Source organism: Babylonia areolata, chromosome 8 (assembly GCF_041734735.1).
Source record: "Babylonia areolata isolate BAREFJ2019XMU chromosome 8, ASM4173473v1, whole genome shotgun sequence".
NCBI lineage: Eukaryota > Metazoa > Mollusca > Gastropoda > Neogastropoda > Buccinidae > Babylonia > Babylonia areolata.
Genome location: NC_134883.1, coordinates 16,209,558 through 16,232,864, shown reverse-complemented (window position 1 = coordinate 16,232,864; position 23,307 = coordinate 16,209,558). Strand labels below are relative to the sequence as shown.

General features: G+C 49.2%; 1 protein-coding gene across 1 annotated transcript in view; it reads left to right on the top strand.

Annotated features, from left to right (window-relative positions):
- Positions 1-21,241, top strand: part of LOC143285059 (major facilitator superfamily domain-containing protein 4A-like) — a 90,860-nt gene extending 69,619 nt beyond the window's left edge. The window contains exons 4-11 of the mRNA XM_076592247.1: positions 8,536-8,659; positions 9,256-9,368; positions 11,668-11,763; positions 12,437-12,517; positions 15,827-15,974; positions 18,076-18,146; positions 19,971-20,088; positions 20,998-21,241. Of these exons, the coding sequence (XP_076448362.1) occupies positions 8,536-8,659; positions 9,256-9,368; positions 11,668-11,763; positions 12,437-12,517; positions 15,827-15,974; positions 18,076-18,146; positions 19,971-20,088; positions 20,998-21,194 (948 nt within the window). The 3' untranslated portion in view covers positions 21,195-21,241. The remainder of the gene's footprint in view (positions 1-8,535; positions 8,660-9,255; positions 9,369-11,667; positions 11,764-12,436; positions 12,518-15,826; positions 15,975-18,075; positions 18,147-19,970; positions 20,089-20,997) is intronic.
- The last annotated feature ends 2,066 nt before the right edge of the window (positions 21,242-23,307 follow it).

The following is a 23,307-nucleotide window of genomic DNA, read 5'->3' as shown; positions in this document are numbered from 1 at the left end:
TCCTTGTGTTCATTTCCTTGTATTATTTCTCCGTTGTCGTCGTTGTTGTCACTCCTCATTTCGCGTTTCTTTTTCTCTCTACCATTTTTCTCATGGATTTACATTGGGAAAAGACAACAACCCAGCTCCACTTACAAAGGAAATATTCATTCAATCAGATTTCAGGCACACACACATGCATACTCAGACATACATGCAACATTTTACGTGTGTGACCGCTTTGTTTATTTACCCCGCCATGTAGGCAGCCATTCTCCGTTTTCGGGGATGTGCATGCTGGGTATGTTCTTGTTTCCATAACCCACCGAACGCTGACATCGATTACAGGATCTTTAACGTGCGTATTTGATCTTCTGCGTGCGTATACACACACGAGGGGGGTTCAGGCACTAGCAGGTCTGTACATATGTTGACCTGGGAGATCGGAAAAATCTCCACCCTTTACCCACCATGCGCCGTCACCGAGATTCGAACCCCGGACCCTCGGATTGAAGTCCAACGTTTTAACCATTCAGCTATTGAGCCCATATTTTTTTAGTCCACTGACCGCCGCTCTGTCGCGGTCTCTGGTCGGTTTGCCTGGAGAGACATCCTTCCTCCGCTTCTCCAGATGCCTGCAGGGGAAAAAACACTTGCCTTTGCTCCGCACTGTTTCCTCTTGTAGTTATCCATGGTTGTGTGAGTACTCTCTGCTCTTTAGCCTCACTTGTTTGATTCATTGCTGAGAGAGAGAGAAAACTGCCATCAGGGCAGAGGAAGATAAATGTTGTGAACTAGGAGAGCTGGGGAAGTAGGATGGTGGTAGGGGCGGGGTGGGGTGGGAGTGTGGTATAGGCACGGCTGTGGGTGGGACACAAAGCTGGATGCAGGACAGCTGTTTATCAGGGTCCATGACGATTGCGACGAGGTGTGGGTGGTGGGGGAAGGACGCTGGAGGGGCAGCTGTCGCAGTCAGAGTTTAGATTTTACCCACACACTGTCTCCCCCAACCCACACACTGTCTCCCCAACCGACACTGTCTCCCCCAACCCACCCACTGTCTCCCCCAACCCACACACTGTCTCCCTAACCCACCCACTGTCTCCCCAACCGACACTGTCTCCCCCAACACACGCACTGTCTCCCCCAACCCACACACTGTCTCCCCAACCCACACACTGTCTCCCCAACACACGCACTGTCTCCCTAACCCACACACTGTCTCCCCAACCCACACACTGTCTCCCCAACACACACACTATCTCCCCAACACACACACTATCTCCCCAACACACACACTGTCTCCCCAACACACACACTATCTCCCCAACACACACACTGTCTCCCCAACACACACACTGTCTCCCCAACACACACACTGTCTCCCTAACCCACACACTATCTCCCCAACCCACACACTGTCTCCCCAACACACGCACTGTCTCCCTAACCCACATACTGTCTCCCCAACCCACACACTGTCTCCCCAACCCACACACCGTCTCCCCCAACCCACACACTATCTCCCCAACCCACATAGTCTCCCCAACCCACACACTATCTCCCTAACCCAAACACTGTCCCCCCAAACCACACACTGTCTCCCCAACACACACAGTCTCCCCAACACACACACTGTCTCCCCCAACCCACACACTATCTCCCCAACCCACACACTGTCTCCCCAACCCACACACTATCTCCCTAACCCAAACACTGTCCCCCCAAACCACACACTGTCTCCCCACCACACACAGTCTCCCCAACACACACACTGTCTCCCCGACTCACACACTGTCTTCCCATCCCACACACTGTCTCCCTAACCTACCCACAGTCTCCTCAACCCACACACTGTCTCCCCAACCCACACACTGTCTCCCTAACCCACACACTATCTCCCCAAACCACACACTATCTCCCCAAACCACACACTGTCTCCCTAACCCACACACTGTCTCCCCAAACCACACACTGTCTCCCCAAACCACACACTATCTCCCCAAACCACACACTGTCTCCCTAACTCACACACTGTCTCCCCTAACCCACACACTGTCTCCCCAACCCACACACTGTCTCCCTAACCCACACACTGTCCCCCCAACACACACACTGTCTCCCCAACCCACATACTGTCTCCCCAACACACACACTGTCTCCCCAACACACGCACTGTCTCCCCAACACACACTGTCCCCCCAACACACACACTGTCTCCCTAACCCACACACTGTCTCCCTAACCCACATACTGTCTCCCCAACCCACACACTGTCTCCCCAACACACACTGTCCCCCCAACACACACACTGTCTCCCTAACCCACACACTGTCTCCCTAACCCACATACTGTCTCCCCAACCCACACACTGTCTCCCCAACCCACACACCGTCTCCCCCAACCTACACACTGTCTCCCCCAACCCACACACTGTCTCCCCCAACCTACACACTGTCTCCCCAACCCACACACTGTCTCCCCAACCCACACACTCTCTCCCTAACCCACACACTGTCACCCCAATCCACCCACTGTCTCCCCAACTTACACACTGTCTCCCCAACCCACACACTGTCTCCCCCAACCCACACACTGTCTCCCAAACTTACACACTGTCTCCCCAACCCACACACTGTCTCCCCAACTTACACACTGTCTCCCCAACTTACACACTGTCTCCCTAACCCACACACTGTCTCCCTAACTTACACACTGTCTCCCCAACCCACACACTGTCTCCCCAACTTACACACTGTCTCCCCAACACACCCACTGTCTCCCCGACTCACACACTGTCTTCCCATCCCACACACTGTCTCCCCAACCCACACACTATCTCCCCAACCCACACACATTCTCTCCAACCCACACACTGTCTCCCCAACACACACACTGTCTCCCCAACCCACACACTGTCTCCCCAACCCACACACTGTCTCCCCAACCCACACACTGTCTCCCCAACCCACACACTGTCTCCCCAACACACACAGTCTCCCCAACCCACCCACAGTCTCCCCAACACACACACTGTCTCCCCAACCCACACACTGTCTCCCTAACACCCACACAGTCTCCCCCAACCCACACACTGTCTCCCCAACCTACACACTGTCTCCCCAACCCACACACTGTCTCCCTAACCCACACACTGTCTCCCTAACCCACACACTGTCTCCCCAACCCACCCACATTCTCCCCAACCCACACACTGTCTCCCCAACCCACACACTGTCTCCCTAACCCACACACTGTCTCCCCAACCGACACACTGTCTCCCCAACCCACACACTGTCTCCCCTAACCCACACACTGTCTCCCCAACCGACACACAATCTCCCCAAACCACACACTGTCTCCCCAACACACAATCTCCCCAAACCACACACTATCTCCCCAAACCACACACTGTCTCCCCAAGCCACATACTGTCTCCCCAACACACAATCTCCCCAAACCACACACTATCTCCAAACCACACACTGTCTCCCCAAGCCACACACTATCTCCCCAAACCACACACTGTCTCCCCAACCCACACACTGTCTCCCCAACCCACACATTATCTCCCCAAACCACACACTGTCTCCCCAACACACAATCTCCCCAAACCACACACTGTCTCCCCAACCCACACACAATCTCCCCAAACCACACACTGTCTCCCCAACACACAATCTCCCCAAACCACACACTGTCTCCCCAACCCACACATTCTCCCCAGAATGTGTTTGATCGCTTCTCAAAGATCAGGGAGACAGGAGTGAGCGTGTGGCTTCAAGACGTTTGTATGAACTCCCTCTCCATTGAAGGCCAAGGAAAGGTGATCACTGTCGTTCTCCCTCCCTCCCTCCCTCCCTCCCTCCCCCCCCCCCCCCCTCTCTCTCTCTCTCTCTCTCTCTCTCTCTCTCTCAGCTGGATGTTCCTGAACTTGAAAAGACATGTGTTGGAAGTATTGTGAAAGTACATCTTGGTAGTCTATGCAAATAGCTGTGTGTGTGTGTGTGTGTGCGCGCGCGCGTGCGTGCGTGCGCGTGCCCAGCTATAAGCGGTGTCTCAGAGAGGCAATGTGATTTTGCGGCTGCCCCTTGAGATCCCATTAAGGATGCTGACATTGATCTCGGCCTATTAGGAGATTTTTATGTTCACTTCCCGCTTATATGTTTGCCGGTTGCTGGGATCTGTGTGGCGGGATCAATGGAGATTGGACCGTCGTTCACACCAACATTTCCCCGTGTCCAGGGCGTTGACTCGGACAGTGTGATCTGCGGTCTTGTTTTGTCCGCCACCCACGTGTATTGCCATTCAATGCGAAATGGTCTTTCGAAAACGACGTAAAAGTAACTTAAGTCCGAGTTAGTCCATAACACGCTCTCTCTCTCTTTCTCTCTCACTGTTTGTGTGTGTGTGTGTGTGTTTCTTTCTCAGTCTCTCTCTCTCTCTCTCTCTCTCTCTCTCTCTCTCTCTCTCTCTCTCTCTCTCTCTCTCTCTCTCTCTCTCTCTCTCTCTCTCTCTCTCTCTCTCTCTCTCTCTCTCCACGGATATATTTCTTCTTCTTTCATATAGTTTGTGCACTCTTTGTAGTGGATGTAGATAAGCAATGACACATTGGAATAACAGGCTATATATCTAACATGGCAGTCCTTGAGAAATAAAAATGTTTAGTTCTGAGTGCTCTCTCACTTTTCCTCTCTCTTCTCCTTTCAACTCTCTCCCTCCCTCCCTTCCGCCTCTCGGTCTTTGTCTACCTCTGTTTCTCTCAGTCACTCTGTCGCTCTATTTCTCTCTCCGTCTGTCTGTATCTCTTTGTGTTTCTCTCTGTCGCTCTATTTCTCTCTTCGTCTGTCTGTATCTCTTTGTGTTTCTCTCAGTCACTCTGTCGCTCTATTTCTCTCTCCGTCTGTCTGTATCTCTTTGTGTTTCTCTCAGTCACTCTGTCGCTCTATTTCTCTCTCCGTCTGTCTGTATCTCTTTCTCTCTCTGTCGCTCTATTTCTCTCTTCGTCTGTCTGTATCTCTTTGTGTTTCTCTCAGTCTCTCTGTCGCTCTATTTCTCTCTCCGTCTGTCTGTATCTCTTTGTGTTTCTCTCAGTCTATTTCTCTCTCCGTCTGTCTGTATCTCTTTGTGTTTCTCTCAGTCTCTCTGTCGCTCTATTTCTCTCTCCGTCTGTCTGTATCTCTTTGTGTTTCTCTCAGTCTCTCTGTCGCTCTATTTCTCTCTCCGTCTGTCTGCCTCTGTTTCTCTTAGTCTCTCTGTCGTTCTATTTCTCTCTCCGTCTGTCTGTATCTCTGTGTGTTTCTCTCAGTCTCTCTGTCTGTAGGTTTAGGAAATTCCACTTTCTTGCATGCATGGCTTGTTTCATGTTTTCGTTTTTCCTTAATAGGCATTCTACATTGTTCTTTTCGTTTCTAGGGGCCGGAGGCCTATGGAATAAAATTTTGTTCTTGTTCTTGTTCTGTTGCTCCGTCTTTCTCACTGTATATCTCTTTCTCCCTTTCTCTCTCTTTCTTTACTCGCAGCTCCGTCTCGTCTTGCAGCATGGAAAGCCCCGGGTTGAGTTCCTCCAGGGAGACAACCCAACACTGGAGTCCCGTGGCTGGCGGTAACCCCCACCCTCCCCACCATCCCCGGGGAGGGGCAGGGTTGCCGCTCATTTCAATGTTCATACCGGCTGAATCCCCGTCCGGTCTCACAGGCGTCTGGAGACAGCCCACACATAACGGTACTGTTACCGTCTGCAGTCAGTGCTCCACACAACACTACTTTTACCGTCTGCAGTCAGTGTCCTACACAACACTACTGTTACCGTCTGCAGTCAGTGTCCCACACAACACTACTGTTACCGTCTGCAGTCAGTGTCCCACACATCACCACTGTTACTGTCCTCAGTCAGTGTCCCACACAACACTACTGTTACCGTCTGCAGTCAGTGTCCTACACAACACTACTGTTACCGTCTGCAGTCAGTGTCCCACACAACACTACTGTTACCGTCTGCAGTCAGTGTCCTACACAACACTACTGTTACCGTCTGCAGTCAGTGTCCTACACAACACTACTGTTACCGTCTGCAGTCAGTGTCCCACACAACACTACTGCCGGTTACCGTCTGCAGTCAGTGTCCGGTGGATGATGTGGCGTGTCGCGGCGAGATGTTCACTTCCTCACAGCTATCCACAAAAAGAGAACGTTCTTTGAGAGGTGGATACGGGGACTGGTGGGGAGCCTTAGGGTGGGGGAGGGTAGGCTTGTGTGTCTTGTTATCTCTGGTGGTTCTCTCCCCCTGTGCAACTTAGCGAAGGCTGCCAGGGTCAGGATTACATTATGGTATATTCTTACACGCACACACACACACACACACACACAGAGAGAGAGAGATTTGTACAAAAAAGCATATAACGTTCTCTCTCTCTCTCTCTCTCTCTCTCTCTCTCTCTCTCTCTCTCTCTCTCTCTCTCTCTGCCAACCAGTACTCTGCATTAACAGAGAGAAAGAGAGGCCCTGTAGACAGAGAGAAAGAGAGGGGGCCTATGGAAGGAGAGAAAGAGAGGGCCCTATTGATAGAAATAGCCTCGGAAAGGCCCGATGAACATGGACAGAGGCCCGACGAGTGGAATATCGTTTCCCTGGGGTAAGGGAGCTAACTGGCTTGGAGGAGGGCTGGCGGATATGGCAGTGACGAGTTACAGTTCTTGGGGCCGTCCAGAATTTCCCGTTACGTCTGTCCCTTGTGACTGTCCATGGCAGCATCCCTTCACTCCCCCTCCCTCCCATCCCCTGCCTCTTTCTGCCTCCACTCCCCCCCCCCCACCCCTCCTCTCTCTCTCTTTCTCTCTCCCTGAGAATGGTTGACTGAGAACCTTCCTCACCCTCTATCCGCCATTCTGTTGTGAAGTGCGGTGTGTGTTGTGTGTTTGTTTCTTTTATTTTGTTCATTTTTTTCCCCTGTGCATTTTACTAACACCATGCTAATGCCTGTATGCCATGTATGTGTGTCTGTGTCTGTGTGTGTGTGGTTGTTTTGTTTTGATTTATGTATATTTTTTCCTTTGTTATATATCTCTACTAACACCATGCTTTCATTTATTAGATATTGTGTAGTGTAGACCCTGTTCAGGGCGGGAAGCACACCAGTGCTTATCTATTATCCTCGAAATAAAGAATCTCTCTCTCTCTCTCTCTCTCTCTCTCTCTCTCTCTCTCTCTCTCGCTCGCTCGCTCGCTCGCTCGCTCGCTCGCTTTCTCTCTCTCGCTCTCGCTCTGTGTCTCCCTCTGATTCTGATTCTGATTCTGAATCAAACACATACTATAATTATTTCCGCTCTGACTGATGTCGGACATGTTTCAAGAGGAAACACTATGTGTTTCCGTTTTGTTCTGGGCTATTCTCATTCTTCGAACGTCGTCTGCTCTCTCTCTCTCTCTCTCTCTCTCTCTCTCTCTCTCTCTCTCTTTCTCTCTCTCTCTCTGTGCGTGTGTGTGTGTGTGCCTTTGATTTTATGTTGTCTTTTTTTCCACTTTCGTTGCCGTTTTATGATTCGTTTTGTTCTTGTAATTTTTCTTCAGACTCTTTCCTATCTTTATTTCTTTTCGAAGGATGGATGAGCAGAAGTTATTAAGAAACCGTTCGTTCGTTCATTCATTCCTTCATTTATTTATTCTCTCTCTCTCTCTTCCTCTGTGTGTGTGTGTGTGTGTGTCTGTCTGTCTGTCTCTCGGTGTGTCTGTGTCTCTCTCTGTGTTTGTCTCTCATTTGCACGCACGCGCGCGCGCGCGCACACACACACACACACACACACACACACACACACGTACACACACACGTGCGCGCGCGTGCGCATCCTCAATACTGTGATTCTCTCTTTCACACACATTAAAGTCTTCACAGCACATTAGTCACACACACACACACACACACACACACACACACACACACACGCACGCACGCGCGCGCGCGCGCGCGCGCGCGCGCGCGCGTGTGTGTCCTCGATAACTTGTGTCCAACCCAGCAGTTTCATTGTTGTCACTGTGTGGACTCACCTCACTCAGCTGGTGAGGCCCTGTGAGGCAGGCTGGGCTCTGAACAACAACAAAAACAACAATGATGTTGCTCCTTACAGCGAATCAAATGGAATGATTTACAACCATGTTGACTGCAGCATGGCCGTGTCGTGCCGTGCCGTGCCGTGTCGTGTCGTGTCGTGTGTGTCGTGCCGTGCCGTACCGTGCCGTATTGTGTTGTGTTGCGTCGTGTCGCGTCGCGTCGCGTCGTGACATGGTGTAATGTGATACGTGACCGCGGAATAACCTGGTGTGTGTTTTTGTGAAACGGACTGAAATGTGACGCGGAATGACAAGTGACGCCAAATGACGTAGTGTTGTGTGACACTGCGTGACATATGACGCTGAATGACATGGTGTTGTGTGACGTGGGAAAACGTTGTGTTGCGTTGTATGACGCGGAGTGACGTGGAGGTGTGTGACAGAATGACTTGTGACTCGGGAATGACGTGTGATGTGGAATGACGTGTTGAGTGACGCGGTTTTGTGCAGCTGTCCATAGCCCTGCTGGTGGGCTACGTGATGTTCCTGGAGAAGGTGAGAGGCCTGAGACCCAAAGGACTGACCTTTGACGGCCCCCACCTCCACCACCCTCACGTCACCTCGCCCTCTAACGGTCAGTCTCCTGCCTCGTCCTCTGTGTGTGTGTGTGTGTGTGTGTGTGGAAATCGAAGTCGAAATGTTTTAATTGTCAGACCACAGATCCATAAAAACAATGGATTTCACAAGGACAAACAGAATTAATACAGAGAAATGAATATTAGGACAATCATTGAACTACATAGGCATCGATAACGATTCTAGAGCATTTGCTCGTAATGAAAACGCCTTGAATACAAATTTGCATATACTGACACTCAATTTCTCACTCCGGCGCACAAGACAACAACATGGAAAACTTAAGCGCACTTGGATGTTTGTGAAATTTAACAGGAATAAACTGGGAACGCAGAGAACAGTACTTAGGGCAGACCAAAAGAAAATGCATTTCGGTTTCCGAAGTGTCATCACAAAAAGGACAATTAATTCCTACTTTGTCCATCCTAATAGAACTGCAGAAAGTGTGAGCGCAAGTTGGACATTCCAGTTCTAAACCGCGAAAAAAAGACGGCGCATATTTATACATTTGACATTGTTCAAGTAAGATTTAAGTGTCAGGGGCTGATTGTAAATTGATGATACATCTTAAAAAGCGTGTGTGTGTGTGTGCAGGGTTTTCCCTGAGGACGAGGCTGAGGGAGCTGGCCGGGTCGTGTGGACCACGTGACACGGCACTGGTGGCGCTGCTGACCTGTGTCTGTCTCTTCCTCTTTGACGGGCTGCAGGTCGGCATCGCCTCCCTTCCGTTCACTGTCATTACTGGTGTTTTCTTGTTGGCTTTTTGTGTTTGACAAAAAAGAAGAAGTCTGAGTATAGCTCTACACACACACACACACACACACACACACACACACACACACACACACACACACGAGGTGTATGAGACGGAGAGAGACAGGGTCCGTGTGTGTGTGTGTGTGTCTCAGGGAGAAAGAGAGAGGTATGAAGTGCGGGGAAGGAGACGGAGAGTGGGAAAGGGAGACAAATACGAGAAAAACAAATATATAACCTTTTTTTTTTAATTGAAAAGACAGTGGTTCAAGGAGAGGATGGTACAGCAGTGAGTGCTTCCTTTTTCTTCTTTTCCCTCAGCTCTGTGAAGAGTCAGGGGGGCGTGCCACAGAACTGCTCGTAATGAAACAGTGAACTGTTCACCAGATTCCTCTAGGACTGTTGATTGTGTGACTGGATCTGTGCACAGGGTTTTCCTGCGCTGCCCATTTTGCAATATTGTCAGTCCATCCATTTTTCCCCATTTATTTGCTTATTTATTTAATCATTATTGTCTTTTTATTCTTTTATAATATTTATCTTAGTTTGTTTTATTTTTGTACTTTTAATTAGTGGTGTTTTTTGTGTGTGTTTTGTTTTTGTTTTGTTTTTATTTATCTTTTTTTTTCATTTACTTCATCTTTATTTTTCTTTATTTTTTTCTTTATCTTTTTTTTCTCTCAAGGCCTGACTAAGTGCGTTGGGTTACGCTGTTGGTCAGGCATCTGCTTGGCAGATGTGGTGTAGCGTATATAGATTTTTCTGAACGCAGTGACGCCTCCTTGACTAACTGATACTGATACATGCGTCACTTTTTCTGGCTTCTTTTCCGTCTCCCTCCAGTTCCGTAGAAGATTGTCTTTAGCAAGGCCCTTGATTCAGTTGGCTGGTATAGCAGTCTGTGAAACCGGCAGAGCTGATGAGTGTAGGTGTGGTGACGTGATGTGGGTGTGTTGTAGCGGTCAGGACGTGTGGTGACGTGATGTGGGTGTGTTGTAGCGGTCAGGACGTGTGGTGACGTGATGTGTGTGTGTGTGTTGCAGCGGTCAGGACGTGTGGTGACGTGATGTGGGTGTGTTGTAGCGGTCAGGACGTGTGGTGACGTGATGTGGCTGTATCGTAGCGGTCAGGACGTGTTGTGACGTGATGTGGATGTATCGTAGCGGTCAGGACGTGTGGTGACGTGATGTAGAAGTATCGTAGCGGTCAGGACGTGATGTGGGTGTGTTGTAGCGGTCAGGACGTGTGGTGACGTGATGTAGCAGTATCGTAGCGATTAGGACGTGTGGTGACGTGATGTGGATGTGTTGTAGTGGTCAGGACGTGTGGTGACGTAATGTGGGTGTGTTGTAGCGGTCAGGACGTGTGGTGACGTCATGTGGGTGTGTTGTAGCGGTCAGGACGTGTGGTGACGTGATGTAGAAGTATCGTAGCGATTAGGATGCATGGTAACGTGATGTGATTGTGTTGTAGCGATAAGGACGTATGGTGACGTGATGTGGGTGTGTTGTAGCGGTCAGGACGTTGGTGACGTGTGTGGTGCTCTAGCGGTCAGGACGTGTGTTGACGTGATGTGGCTGTATCGTAGCGGTCAGGACGTGTGGTGACGTGATGTGGGTGTATCGTAGCGGTCAGGACGTATGGTGACGTGATGCGGCAGTATCGTAGCGGTCAGGACGTGTGGTTACGTGATGTGGCTGTGTCGTAGCTGTCAGGACGTGTGGTGACGTGATGTGGGTGTATCGTAGCGGCCAGGACGTATGGTGACGTGATGTGTGTGTATTGTAGCGGTCAGGACGTGTGGTGACGTGATGTGGGTGTATCGTAGCGGTCAGGACGTGTGGTGACGTGATGTGTGTGTATTGTAGCGGTCAGGACGTGTGTGACGTGATGTGGGTGTATCGTGCTGTCAGTGTGTTACGTGATGGGTGTATCGATCGGACGTGTGTGACGTGATGTGGTGTATCGTAGCGGCCAGGACGTGTGGTGACGTGGTGTGGTGTATCGTAGCGGTCAGGACGTATGGTGACGTGATGCGGCAGTATCGTAGCGGTCAGGACGTGTGGTTACGTGATGTGGCTGTATCGTAGCTGTCAGGACGTGTGGTGACGTGATGTGGGTGTATCGTAGCGGTCAGGACGTGTGGTGACGTGATGTGGGTGTATCGTAGCGGTCAGGACGTGTGGTGACGTGATGTGGGTGTATCGTAGCGGTCAGGACGTGTGGTAACGTGATGGTGTGTGACTGTTGCAGTCGTCGTTTGCCAACTACATCTACACCTATGCCCACGACTCTCACCTGGAAGGGCTGAAGAAATACGAAGGGGCTGTGCTGGACGCCTGTTTTTGGGTACGTCTTTTCCACCTGGGTGGCGGTGTGCGTGGCTGTGTGTTGGTGTCTTTGTTATTTGCCTCTGTGTCTGTGTCTTTGTCTGTGTGTACGTGTCTGTGTATCTGTGTGTCTGTGTATCTGCATGTGCGTATGTTTCTGTTTGTACATGTGTGCCTTTGTATGTGTGTGTTTATTTTATATATATATATATATATTAGATAATTAGAGAGATAGAAATATTTTTAATGCATGTGTTTGTATGTGCGCGTGCGTGCATGTGTGTGTGTGTGTGTGTGTGCGCGCGTGTGTGTGTGTGTGCTCAGTTTCATTTTTGTCCACAGTGATTTTAGACATAGAAAGGCAACAACAAAAAAACAAAAAAAACCAACAACGAAAAAACAATCAGCAATAACAAAAATGCACAGGAAATCAAAATTTATACTCAGCAAAAGGCCATACCAAGATATATCTCAAATTCAACTGAAAGTGAGAGGAAGAGAAAGAAAAGCAAGATTAAGTGACGTCCAATTAACGATAGTAAATCACATATTGATACTTTCCTTTTTCACTGATTTATCTGGAAAGATAGAAACATGATGTGTTTGTGTGTACGCGCATGTAAGTGCAAATGTGCATGTGTGTGTAACTGTTCATTGATGATATTGAGTAACGTGCCATGGTTAATTTTCAGGGGTTATTCTCCCTTGGTCGGATGATAGCGGTACCGATAGCCGCTCGCTTCACTGCTGCTTTCATGCTTCTGATCAATATTGTGAGTATAGCACAGTATACTGCTTTCATGCTGCTGATCAACATAGTGAGTATAGCACAGTATACTGCTTTCATGCTGCTGATCAACATAGTGAGTATAGCACAGTATACTGCTTTCATGCTTCGGATCAATATTGTAAGTATAGCAAAGTATGCTGCTGATCAACATAGTGAATATAGCAAAGTATGCTGCTGATCAACATAGTGAGTATAGCACGATATACTGCTTTCATGCTGCTGATCAACATAGTGAGTATAGCGGAGCGTACTGCTGTCATGCTGCTGATCAACATAGTGAGTATAGTGCAGTGTGCTGCTTTCATGCTGCTGATCAACATATATGTAATGAGTATAGCACAGTATACTGCTTTCATGCTGCTGATCAACATATAGTGAGTATAGCACAGTGTACTGCTGATCAACATAGTATAGCACAGTGTACTGCTGTCATGCTGCTGATCAACATAGTAAGTATAGCACAGTGTACTGCTGATCAACATAGTAAGTATAGCACAGTGTACTGCTGATCAACATAGTAAGTATAGCACAGTGTACTGCTGATCAACATAGTGAGTATAGCACAGTGTACTGCTGATCAACATAGTAAGTATAGCACAGTGTACTGCTGATCAACATAGTGAGTATAGCGCAGTGTACTGCTGTCATGCTGCTGATCAACATAGTGAGAAAATACAATATACAGCTGATGTGCTGTTGATCGGCATACTGAGTATAGCACAATATGCTGTTGATTAACTCAGTACAGCACAGTATACTGCTGTCAAACTGCCTAATGAACATAGTGTAGGCCCACAAGGATGCAGTCATTGTTGTGGGCAAAAGCCATCATTGAAGAAGAATGCAGGGACGCAGGCGTTGCCTAGGGTGTCATTATCTCCATATACTCTTCAGAAACTCCCAGTGGGGGGGGAGTGTATATTTCATTATAACTGTTATTAATCTTACGGTTATTATTCGGGGAGGAAGCTTGCAGAATGGCTAATACTCTTAAATGCTAGTGCCTGTGAGGGCCTAGGTTCGATTCCCGCTGTCGCCCTTTCTCCCAAGTTAAAAGGAAATTGAAACTGAGCGTCTAGTCATTCGGATGGGACGATAAACCGAGGTCCTGTGTGCAGCACGCACTTGGCGCACCGGAAAAGGACCCATGGCAACAAAAGTGTTGTCCTCTGGTGGAAAAATTATGTAGATGACATCCACTCTGATGGGTACAGAAATATATGAATGCACACAAGGCTTGGCTAGCGCGTTGGGTTATACTGCTGTCAGGCATCTGCCTAGCATTTGGTGTAATGTATATGGATTTGTCCGAACACAGTGACGCCTCTTTGAGAAACGGAAACTGTTATTATTTTATCATCATGATTATTTCGTCGTTGTTTTGGTGCTGTCATTATCATCGTTATTTCTTTTTTCGGTCAGTTCATTGATACCCCACCCCACCATCTCCCTGTTGTGAACAAGCCAGCAGTGAGTGAGTGGGGGGTGTTACAGCGGGGTTGTTACAGTGTGTGCATGTTGGGTGTGTTACAGTGTGCATGTTGGGTGTGTTACAGTGTGCATGTGAGTGTTACATTGGAGTGTTACAGTGTGTGCATGTTGGGTGTGTTACAGTGTGCATGTGAGTGTTACATTGGAGTGTTACAGTGTATGCATGTTGGGTGTGTTACAGTGTGCATGTGAGAGTGTTACATTGGGGTGTTACAGTGTGTGCATGTTGGGTGTGTTACAGTGTGGATGTGGGAGTGTTACATTGGAGTGTTACAGTGTGTGCATGTTGGGTGTGTTACAGTGTGCATGTGGGAGTGTTACATTGGGGTGTTACAGTGTGTGCATGTTGGGTGTGTTACAGTGTCCATATTGGGTGTGTTACATTGGGGTGTTACAGTGTTTGCATGTTGGGTGTGTTATGTGTGCATGTTGGGTGTGTTACAGTGTGCACGTGGGAGTGTTACATTGGGGTGTTACAATGTATGCATGTTGGGTGTGTTACAGTGTGCATGTGAGAGTGTTACATTGGGGTGTTACAGTTTGTGCATGTTGGGTGTGTTACAGTGTGGATGTGGGGGTGTTACATTGTTGGTGTGTTAGAATGTGTGCATCTGGGTTGTTACAGGGTTGGTGTGTGGTGTTACAGTGTGTGCATGTTGGGTGTGTTACAGCGTGCGGGTGTTACAGTGTTTGCATGTTGGGTTTGTTACAGTATGCATGTGGGTGTGTTACACTGGGGTGTTACAGTGTGTGCATGTGGGGTGTTACAACGTGGGTGTAAGGTGTTACAGTGGGGATGTTACAGTATGGGGCTGTTGCAGTGTATGCATGATTTGTGGGGTGCAACAATGTGAGAGTGTTACATTGTGTGCATGATGGGTGTTACAGTGTATGCATGATGGGTGTTACAGTGTGGGGTGTTACAGTGTGGGGTATTACAATGTTCGCATGTGGGGCGTTACAGTGTGTATGTACGGTGTTTCAGTGTGGGGGTGTTACAGTGTGGATGTGTTACAGTGTGTGGGGGTGTTATAAAGTGTGCAGTGGGATGTTACAGTGTGTGTGGGTGTTACAGTGCGTGCAGTGGGATGTTACAGTGTGGGAATGGGGGTGTTACAGTGTGGATGTGTTACAGTGTTTGTGGGTGTTACAATGTGTGCAGTGGGATGTTACAGTGTGGGAATGGGGGTGTTACAGTGTGGATGTGTTACAGTGTGTGTGGGTGTTACAGTGTGTGCAGTGGGATGTTACAGTGTGGGAATGGGGGTGTTACAGACTGGCTGCTCCACAGCCCTCTTGCTGACGCTGCTGTTCCGCTGGAGTCACGTGATGATCTACATCGGCACGTGCTTCAGTGTGGGGGTGTTACAGTGTGGATGTGTTACAATGTGTGGGGGTGTTATGAAGTGTGCAGTGGGATGTAACAGTGTGTGTGGGTGTTACAGTGTGTGCAGTGGGATGTTACAGTGTCGGAATGGGGGTGTTACAGTGTGGATGTGTTACAGTGTTTGTGGGTGTTACAGTGTGTGCAGTGGGATGTTACAGTGTGGGAATGGGGGTGTTGCAGTGTGGATGTGTTACAGTGTTTGTGGGTGTTACAATGTGTGCAGTGGGATGTTACAGTGTGGGAATGGGGGTGTTACAGTGTGTATGTGTTACAGTGTGTGTGGATGTTACAGTGTGTGCAGTGGGATGTTACAGTGTCGGAATGGGGGTGTTACAGTGTGGATTTGTTACAGTGTTTGTGGGTGTTACAATGTGTGCAGTGGGATGTTACAGTGTGGGAATGGGGGTGTTACAGACTGGCTGCTCCACAGCCCTCTTGCTGACGCTGCTGTTCCGCTGGAGTCACGTGATGATCTACATCGGCACGTGCTTCGTGGGCGTGTTCGTGTCCAGCATGTCGCCCACCGTCATGTCCATGTGTGAGCAGTTCGTCGACATCAACCGTGAGTCACTGTGCCACCGGCCGGCTGTTAGTCCGTCTGTCGGTCGGTCGATCTGTTTATCTGTAGGTCCTCCGGTCTGTCCCTCGGTCGGTCTGTGTGCCACTCGGTCTGTCTATCTGTCTGTCCCTCGGTCGGTCTGTCGGTCTGTCTGTCTGTCGGTCGGTCTGTCCTTCGGTCTCTGTGCCACTTGGTCTGTCTATCTGTCCCTCGGTTGGTCTGTCGGTCGGTCTGTCTGTCTATCTGACACTCGGTTGGTCTGTCTGTCTATCTGTCCCTCGGTCTGCCAGTCGGTCTGTCCTTCTGTCTCTGTGCCACTTGGTCTGTCTGTCAGTCCCTCGGTCTGTTTGTCGGTCGATCTGCCTATCAGACCCTCGGTCTTTCTGTCGGTCTCTCGGTCTGTCCCTCGGTCTTTATATCGGTCTGTCTGTCTGTCTGTCTGTCCCTCGGTCTTTCTATCGGTCTGTCTGTCTGTCTGTCCCTCGGTCTTTATATCGGTCTGTCTGTCTGTCTGTCCCTCGGTCTTTCTGTCAATCTGTCTCTCTGTCTGTCCCTCGGTCTTTCTATCGGTCTGTCTGTCTGTCTGTCCCTCGGTCTTTCTATCGGTCTGTCTGTCTGTTTGTCTGTCCCTCGGTCCTTCTATCGGTCTGTCTGTCTGTCTGTCTGTCCCTCGGTCTTTATATCGGTCTGTCTGTCTGTCTGTCTGTCTGTCTGTCCCTCCCTCGGTCTTTATATCGGTCTTTCTGTCGATCTGTCTGTCTGTCTGTCCCTCGGTCTTTCTATCGGTCTGTCTGTCTGTCTGTCCCTCGGTCTTTATATCGGTCTGTCTGTCTGTCTGTCCCTCGGTCTTTCTATCGGTCTGTCTGTCTGTCTGTCTGTCTGTCCCTCGGTCTCTCTGTCGATCTGTCTGTCTGTCTGTCCCTCGGTCTTTCTGTCGATCTGTCTGTCTGTCTGTCCCTCGGTCTTTCTATCGGTCTGTCTGTTTGTCTGTCCCTCGGTCTTTCTATCGGTCTGTCTGTTTGTCTGTCCCTCGGTCCTTCTGTCGATCTGTCTGCCTGTCTGTCCCTCGGTCTTTCTATCGGTCTGTCTGTTTGTCTGTCCCTCGGTCCTTCTGTCGATCTGTCTGCCTGTCTGTCCCTCGGTCTTTCTATCGGTCTGTCTGTCTGTCGCTCGGTCTTTCTATCGGTCTGTCTGTCTGTCCCTCGGTCTTTCTATCGGTCTGTCTGTCTGTCTGTCCCTCGGTCTTTCTATCGGTCTGTCTGTCTGTTTGTCTGTCCCTCTGTCTTTCTATCGGTCTGTCTGTCTGTCCCTCGGTCTTTCTATCGGTCTGTCTGTCTGTCTGTCTGTCCCTCGGTCTTTCTATCGGTCTGTCTGTCTGTCCCTTGGTCTTTCTATCGGTCGGTCTGTCTGTCTGTCCCTTGGTCTTTCTATCGGTCTGTCTGTCCCTCGGTCTTTCTATCGGTCTGTCTGTCTGTCCCTTGGTCTTTCTATCGGTCTGTCTGTCTGTCTGTCTGTCCCTTGGTCTTTCTATCGGTCTGTCTGTCTGTCTGTCCCTCGGTCTTTCTATCGGTCTGTCTGTCTGTCTGTCCCTCGGTCTTTATATCGGTCTGTCTGTCCCCTTGTCTTTCGGTCTGCTGGCTGTCGCTTTGTCGGTCAGTCAGTCAGTCGGACTGTTTGTCTCCTAGTTTCACGTAAGTTCGTTTCACGTTCTGTCTGCCCATGTCAACTCTCTCTGTCTCTCTGTCTGTGTCTGTGTGTGTGTCTCTCTCTGTTCATCCCTTCCGTTCCCCCTCCCTCTCTCTCTCCCTCCCCCTTCTCTCTATTCTTTTTCATCAGTGCATATGCACGCGTACACAGAGGCACATACAGACAGAGACAGTTGAGGAACACCTTGTTTTGGCCGTATGAACTGAATCCAAAGAAAATCCATAAGTCCTCTTGTTCTAAATCTTCTCAATCTTGAGTTGAACTTGAGGTGTGTGTGTGTGTGGGTGTGTGTGTGTGTGTGTGTGTGCATTTAGTTAGTTAGTTAGTTAGTTTGCTATTCATTTATCAAAATTATCTTTATCCCCTGTATGTATGTGTGTGTGTGTGTGTGTCACAGCGACCATCACAACATGCCTGGTGGTGGTGGCAGCCCTGGGCGAGGCCCTGTGTCCCATCATTGTGGGCAACGTGAGTACCGGTCCCCCCCTGTCTCTCCGTTCCCAGTCTGTCCTCAGCTTCACGTCTTTCCCCTTTATTTTCTTTCTTTCTCCCTTCCCTCTCTCCCTGGTTCCCCTCCCCCCGCCCCCTTCCCCAACTCCTCCTGACAATGACGATAACATCGGCGGTAATGAAGACGATTGGTGATAGTGGTGATGACAACGATAGTGACGGTGGTGGTGGTGATGTGGTGTTAGTGACGTTGACCATGATCACTGGTGATGTCACCTTTGACGACGATGATGATGATGATAAGTATGACGTGACGACGATGACCACGATGATGATGATAAGTATAATGTGATGACGATGATCTATGTGAGTGATAACACCGAAGTGTCTATGGTAGTGATAACACTGGGGTGTCTGTGTGTGTGATAACCATGAGGTGTGTGATCACAATGAGATGTCTATGTGTGATAACAATGAGGTGTGTGATAACTATAAGGTGTCTATGTGTGTGGCGTGGGTACAGCTGGTGAATATTGATGTGCCTATGTGCGTGATAACAATGAGATGTCTATGTGTGGTAACAATATCTATGTGTGTGATAACCATGATGTGTTTGTGTGTGTGGCGTGGGTACAGCTGATGAAAGATGAAGTGTCTATGTGTGTGATAACACTGAGGTGTCTATGTGTGTGATAACTACGAGGTGTCTGTGTGGGTGATAACCATGAGGTGTCTATGTGTGTGATAACACTGAGGTGTCTGTGTGGGTGATAACCATGAGGTGTCTATGTGGGTGATAACCATGAGGTGTCTATGTGTGTGATAACCATGAGGTGTCTGTGTGTGTGATAACACTGAGGTGTCTATGTGTGTGATAACCATGAGGTGTCTGTGTGTGTGATAACACTGAGGGTCTGTGTGTGTGATAACCTGAGGTGTCTGTGTGTGATAACCATGAGGTGTCTGTGGTGTGATAACACTGAGGTGTCATGTGTGTGATAACTACGAGGTGTGTGTGTGGGTGATAACCATGAGGTGTCTATGTGTGTGATAACCATGAGGTGTCTATGTGTGTGATAACCATGAGGTGTCTGTGTGTGATAACCATGAGGTGTCTGTGTGTGTGATAACACTGAGGTGTCTATGTGTGTGATAACCATGAGGTGTCTGTGTGTGATAACCATGAGGTGTCTATGTGGGTGATAACCATGAGGTGTCTGTTGTGTGATAACATGAGGTGTCTATGTGTGTGATAACTACGAGGTGTCTATGTGTGTGATAACCATGAGGTGTCTGTGTGTGATAACCATGAGGTGTCTGTGTGTGATAACCATGAGGTGTCTGTGTGTGATAACACTGAGGTGTCTGTGTGTGATAACACTGAGGTGTCTATGTGTGTGATAACCATGAGGTGTCTATGTGTGTGATAACACTGAGGTGTCTATGTGTGTGATAACCACGAGGTGTCTATGTGTGTGATAACACTGAGGTGTCTGTGTGTGTGATAACACTGAGGTGTCCATGTGTGTGATAACCATGAGGTGTCTATGTGTGTGATAACACTGAGGTGTCCATGTGTGTGATAACCATGAGGTGTCTGTGTGTGATAACCATGAGGTGTCTGTGTGTGATAACCATGAGGTGTCTGTGTGTGATAACACTGAGGTGTCCATGTGTGTGATAACCATGAGGTGTCTGTGTGTGATAACCATGAGGTGTCTATGTGTGTGATAACGCAGGTGTCTATATGTGTGATAACACTGAGGTGTCTATGTGTGTGATAACGCAGGTGTCTATATGTGTGATAACCATGAGGTGTCTATGTGTGTGGCGTGTGGACAGCTGGTGGTGAGTGTGGGACCCAGCAGTTTCCTGGCCTTCTGTCTGACCTTCAGCCTGGTGTCCCTCGTCGTCTACTGGCTCCTGCTCCTGGCCGGCCGTCAGTCACCCAAGTATAAAGGTCTGTTTGTCTATTCGTCGTCTGTCTGCCTGCCTGCCTGCCTGTCTGTCTGTCTGTCCATCTGCCTGCCTGCCTGCCTGTCTGTCTGTCTGTCTGTCTGCCTGCCTGTTTGTCTGCCTGCCTGCCTGTCTCTCTGAGTCTTTCTGAATGTGTATGTATGCGTGCCTGAGATCTGATTGAATGACACAGGAAACGAATGATATGAGCGCCCAATGCCAGCTGTCAGTCGGCTCTACCCAGGTAGGCAGCCTGCTGTGCAAAATGACCCCGTGTTTGAAAAACGCTTAGAGCTTGGTCTCCGACCGAGGATAGGCGCTGTACGAGTATCCTTATCAATCAATCTGTCTGTCTGTCGGTCTGCATGCCTGCCTGTCTGACACCTTCACCTGCCATGGCTGACCTCACAGATGTTCCGCCCTCTGTCCTGTCAGTATGAGCTGTTTCACAGGGTGTCCACACCACCTCTGCTCGATCCTTGTTGGCATCACTTCTGCGGATCACTTTGTCTCTGTCTCCTTCCTTCTCTCTCTCTCTCTCTCTCTCTCTCTCTCTCTCTCTCTCTCTCTGTTTCTGTATCTGTCTCGTCACTCCTGTCTGTCTGTCTCTCTCTCTCTCTGTCTCTCTCTCATCGTGTCCATGTATGTCGCATGTTTAATGAAGTGGGCGTGGCAAGAGGAATGTGTGCCTGTTTGAAAATGATATTCAAACAGGTTGAGGCAGAATTGATTTGCTTTTGAAAGAAAAGGTTTCACACACACACACACACACACACACACACACACACACACACACACAAGCACACGCACACATACGCACACACACCACACCACAACACAACACAACACAACACACCACACCACACAACAACACAACACACACAACACTGACACTTTCTCCCTGTGTCCACAGCCTCCAAGACGGACTCGTTCATCTTCCTGTCGGGGAAACAGCTGGTGCTGGAAGGGGAGAGCACCCTGATCAAGCCCAACAGCGTCAAGTACTACAGCCGTATGGAGGACAGCGACAGTAACCCCGAGATGGACCCCTCCACGCTCCTCCCCAACAACGGCCCGGCCAGCAGGACGTTCACCATTGAGGACAAGTAGAGAGGGCAACAGGACTTTGACCATTGAGGACAAGTAGAAGGGGAGGGGGCAACAGGACTTTGACCATTGAGGACAAGTAGGGGGGTAGGGGGCAACAGGACTTTGACCATTGAGGACAAGTAGGGGGGTAGGGGGCAACAGGACTTTGACCACTGAGGACAAGTAGGGGTGGGGCAACAGGACTTTGACCACTGAGGACAAGTAGGGGGGTAGGGGGCAACAGGACTTTGACCATTGAGGACAAGTAGGGGGGGAGGGGGCAACAGGACTTTGACCATTGAGGACAAGTAGGGGGCAACAGGACTTTGACCATTGAGGACAAGTAGGGGGCAACAGGACTTTGACCATTGAGGACAAGTAGGGGGTTAGGGGGCAACAGGACTTTGACCATTGAGGACAAGTAGGGAGAGGGGGCAACAGGACTTTGACCATTGAGGACAAGTAGAAGGGGAGGGAGCAACATAAATTTGACCATTGAGGACAAAAAGGGAAACGGGGCAACATAACTTTGACCATTGAGGACAAGTAGGGGGGTAGGGAGCAACAGGACTTTGACCATTGAGGACAAGTAGGGGGGTAGGGGGCAACAGGACTTTGACCATTGAGGACAAGTAGGGGGCAACAGGACTTTGACCATTGAGGATAAGTAGGGGGGTAGGGGGCAACAGGACTTTGACCATTGAGGACAAGTAGGGGGCAACAGGACTTTGACCATTGAGGACAAGTAGGGGGCAACAGGACTTTGACCATTGAGGACAAGTAGGGGTAGGGGGCAACAGGACTTTGACCATTGAGGACAAGTAGGGAAATGGGGCAACAGGAATTTGACCATTGAGGATAAGTAGGCATACGGAGCAATAGGACTTTGACCATTGAGGATAAGTAGGGGGAGGGGGCAACAGGACTTTGACCGTTGAGGGTAAGTAGGGGGAGGACAGGACTTTGACCATTGAGGACAAGTAGCGAGCCAACAGGACTTTGACCATTGAGGACAAGTAGCGAGCCAACAGGACTTTGACCATTGAGGACAAGTAGCGAGCCAACAGGACTTTGACCACTGAGGACAAGTAGCGAGCCAACAGGACTTTGACCATTGAGGACAAGTAGCGAGCCAACAGGACTTTGACCACTGAGGACAAATAGGGGGACGGGAGGCAACAGGACTTTGACCATGATGGACAAGTAGGGGGGTGTCTCTGGTCCTGGTCATGTTACACTGAGGCACTAACTTAGGTCACTGTGACGGAGGTCAATCATGGAGAAAAGAATAACAAGTCAGGAAGGAAAATGGAATAACGAACCAAAAAAAAAAAGTGAATGGCAGGTACCAAACGAAACGATGAAGTTAAAAGATATGGAACGGAAACGAAAATCTTTAACTGTCGTGGTGATGACCAGTGTCAGCGTTGTGTCACTGACATGTGAAGCTGTTCGGAGTGGGTTGCTGGACTGTCCATCCTGAATGACCAGGCAGACTGGTGGTGTGGTGAGGTCACGCATGTCAGCGCTACACTTATACCCCTTTGTTTTTCTTTACTGACAAACTTACATTCCAATGGTGTGAGCTTCTTAGGTGCTTTCCTTGTGGCTACAATACTGTATACAGTACACGCTAGTCCACGACAATGAGCGGAGCATTGGAACGTGTCTGCCGTGCATTGTGTACCGTTGGTCGGCTTTTTTTTTTTCTTCATCATTGTCAGTGTCAGCCGCCTTGCTTTGTGTCTGCGTCTATTTTCCAGGGACTGAAATCCATCTTCCTGCACGGGAGACAAAATGTATGTATTATACACGGGTGTGGTGTGAGGTTTTGTTTCACCTTCACTGGGTGTGTGTGACTCGCCGTCAAACAATGACCAAAATCAGGTGGACAGTATTAAGACTGAAGAAACATTCAAAGGCTAAAATGGAAGATCACGTGGTTACAAACGTCTGTTTATTTTGGGTTGATTTTGGGGGCGGGGGGGGCATGTTTTATCATTTGTTTTCAAAGTCAGTAAATACTTAGATTTCTTTTTAATGCTCATGTTCCCGCAGTCCCAGCGCGGGTAGTTTTCGGGGAGCTATCGATGTGATGTGCTAAGATCAGACATCATTGGGTTTGTTCATATAT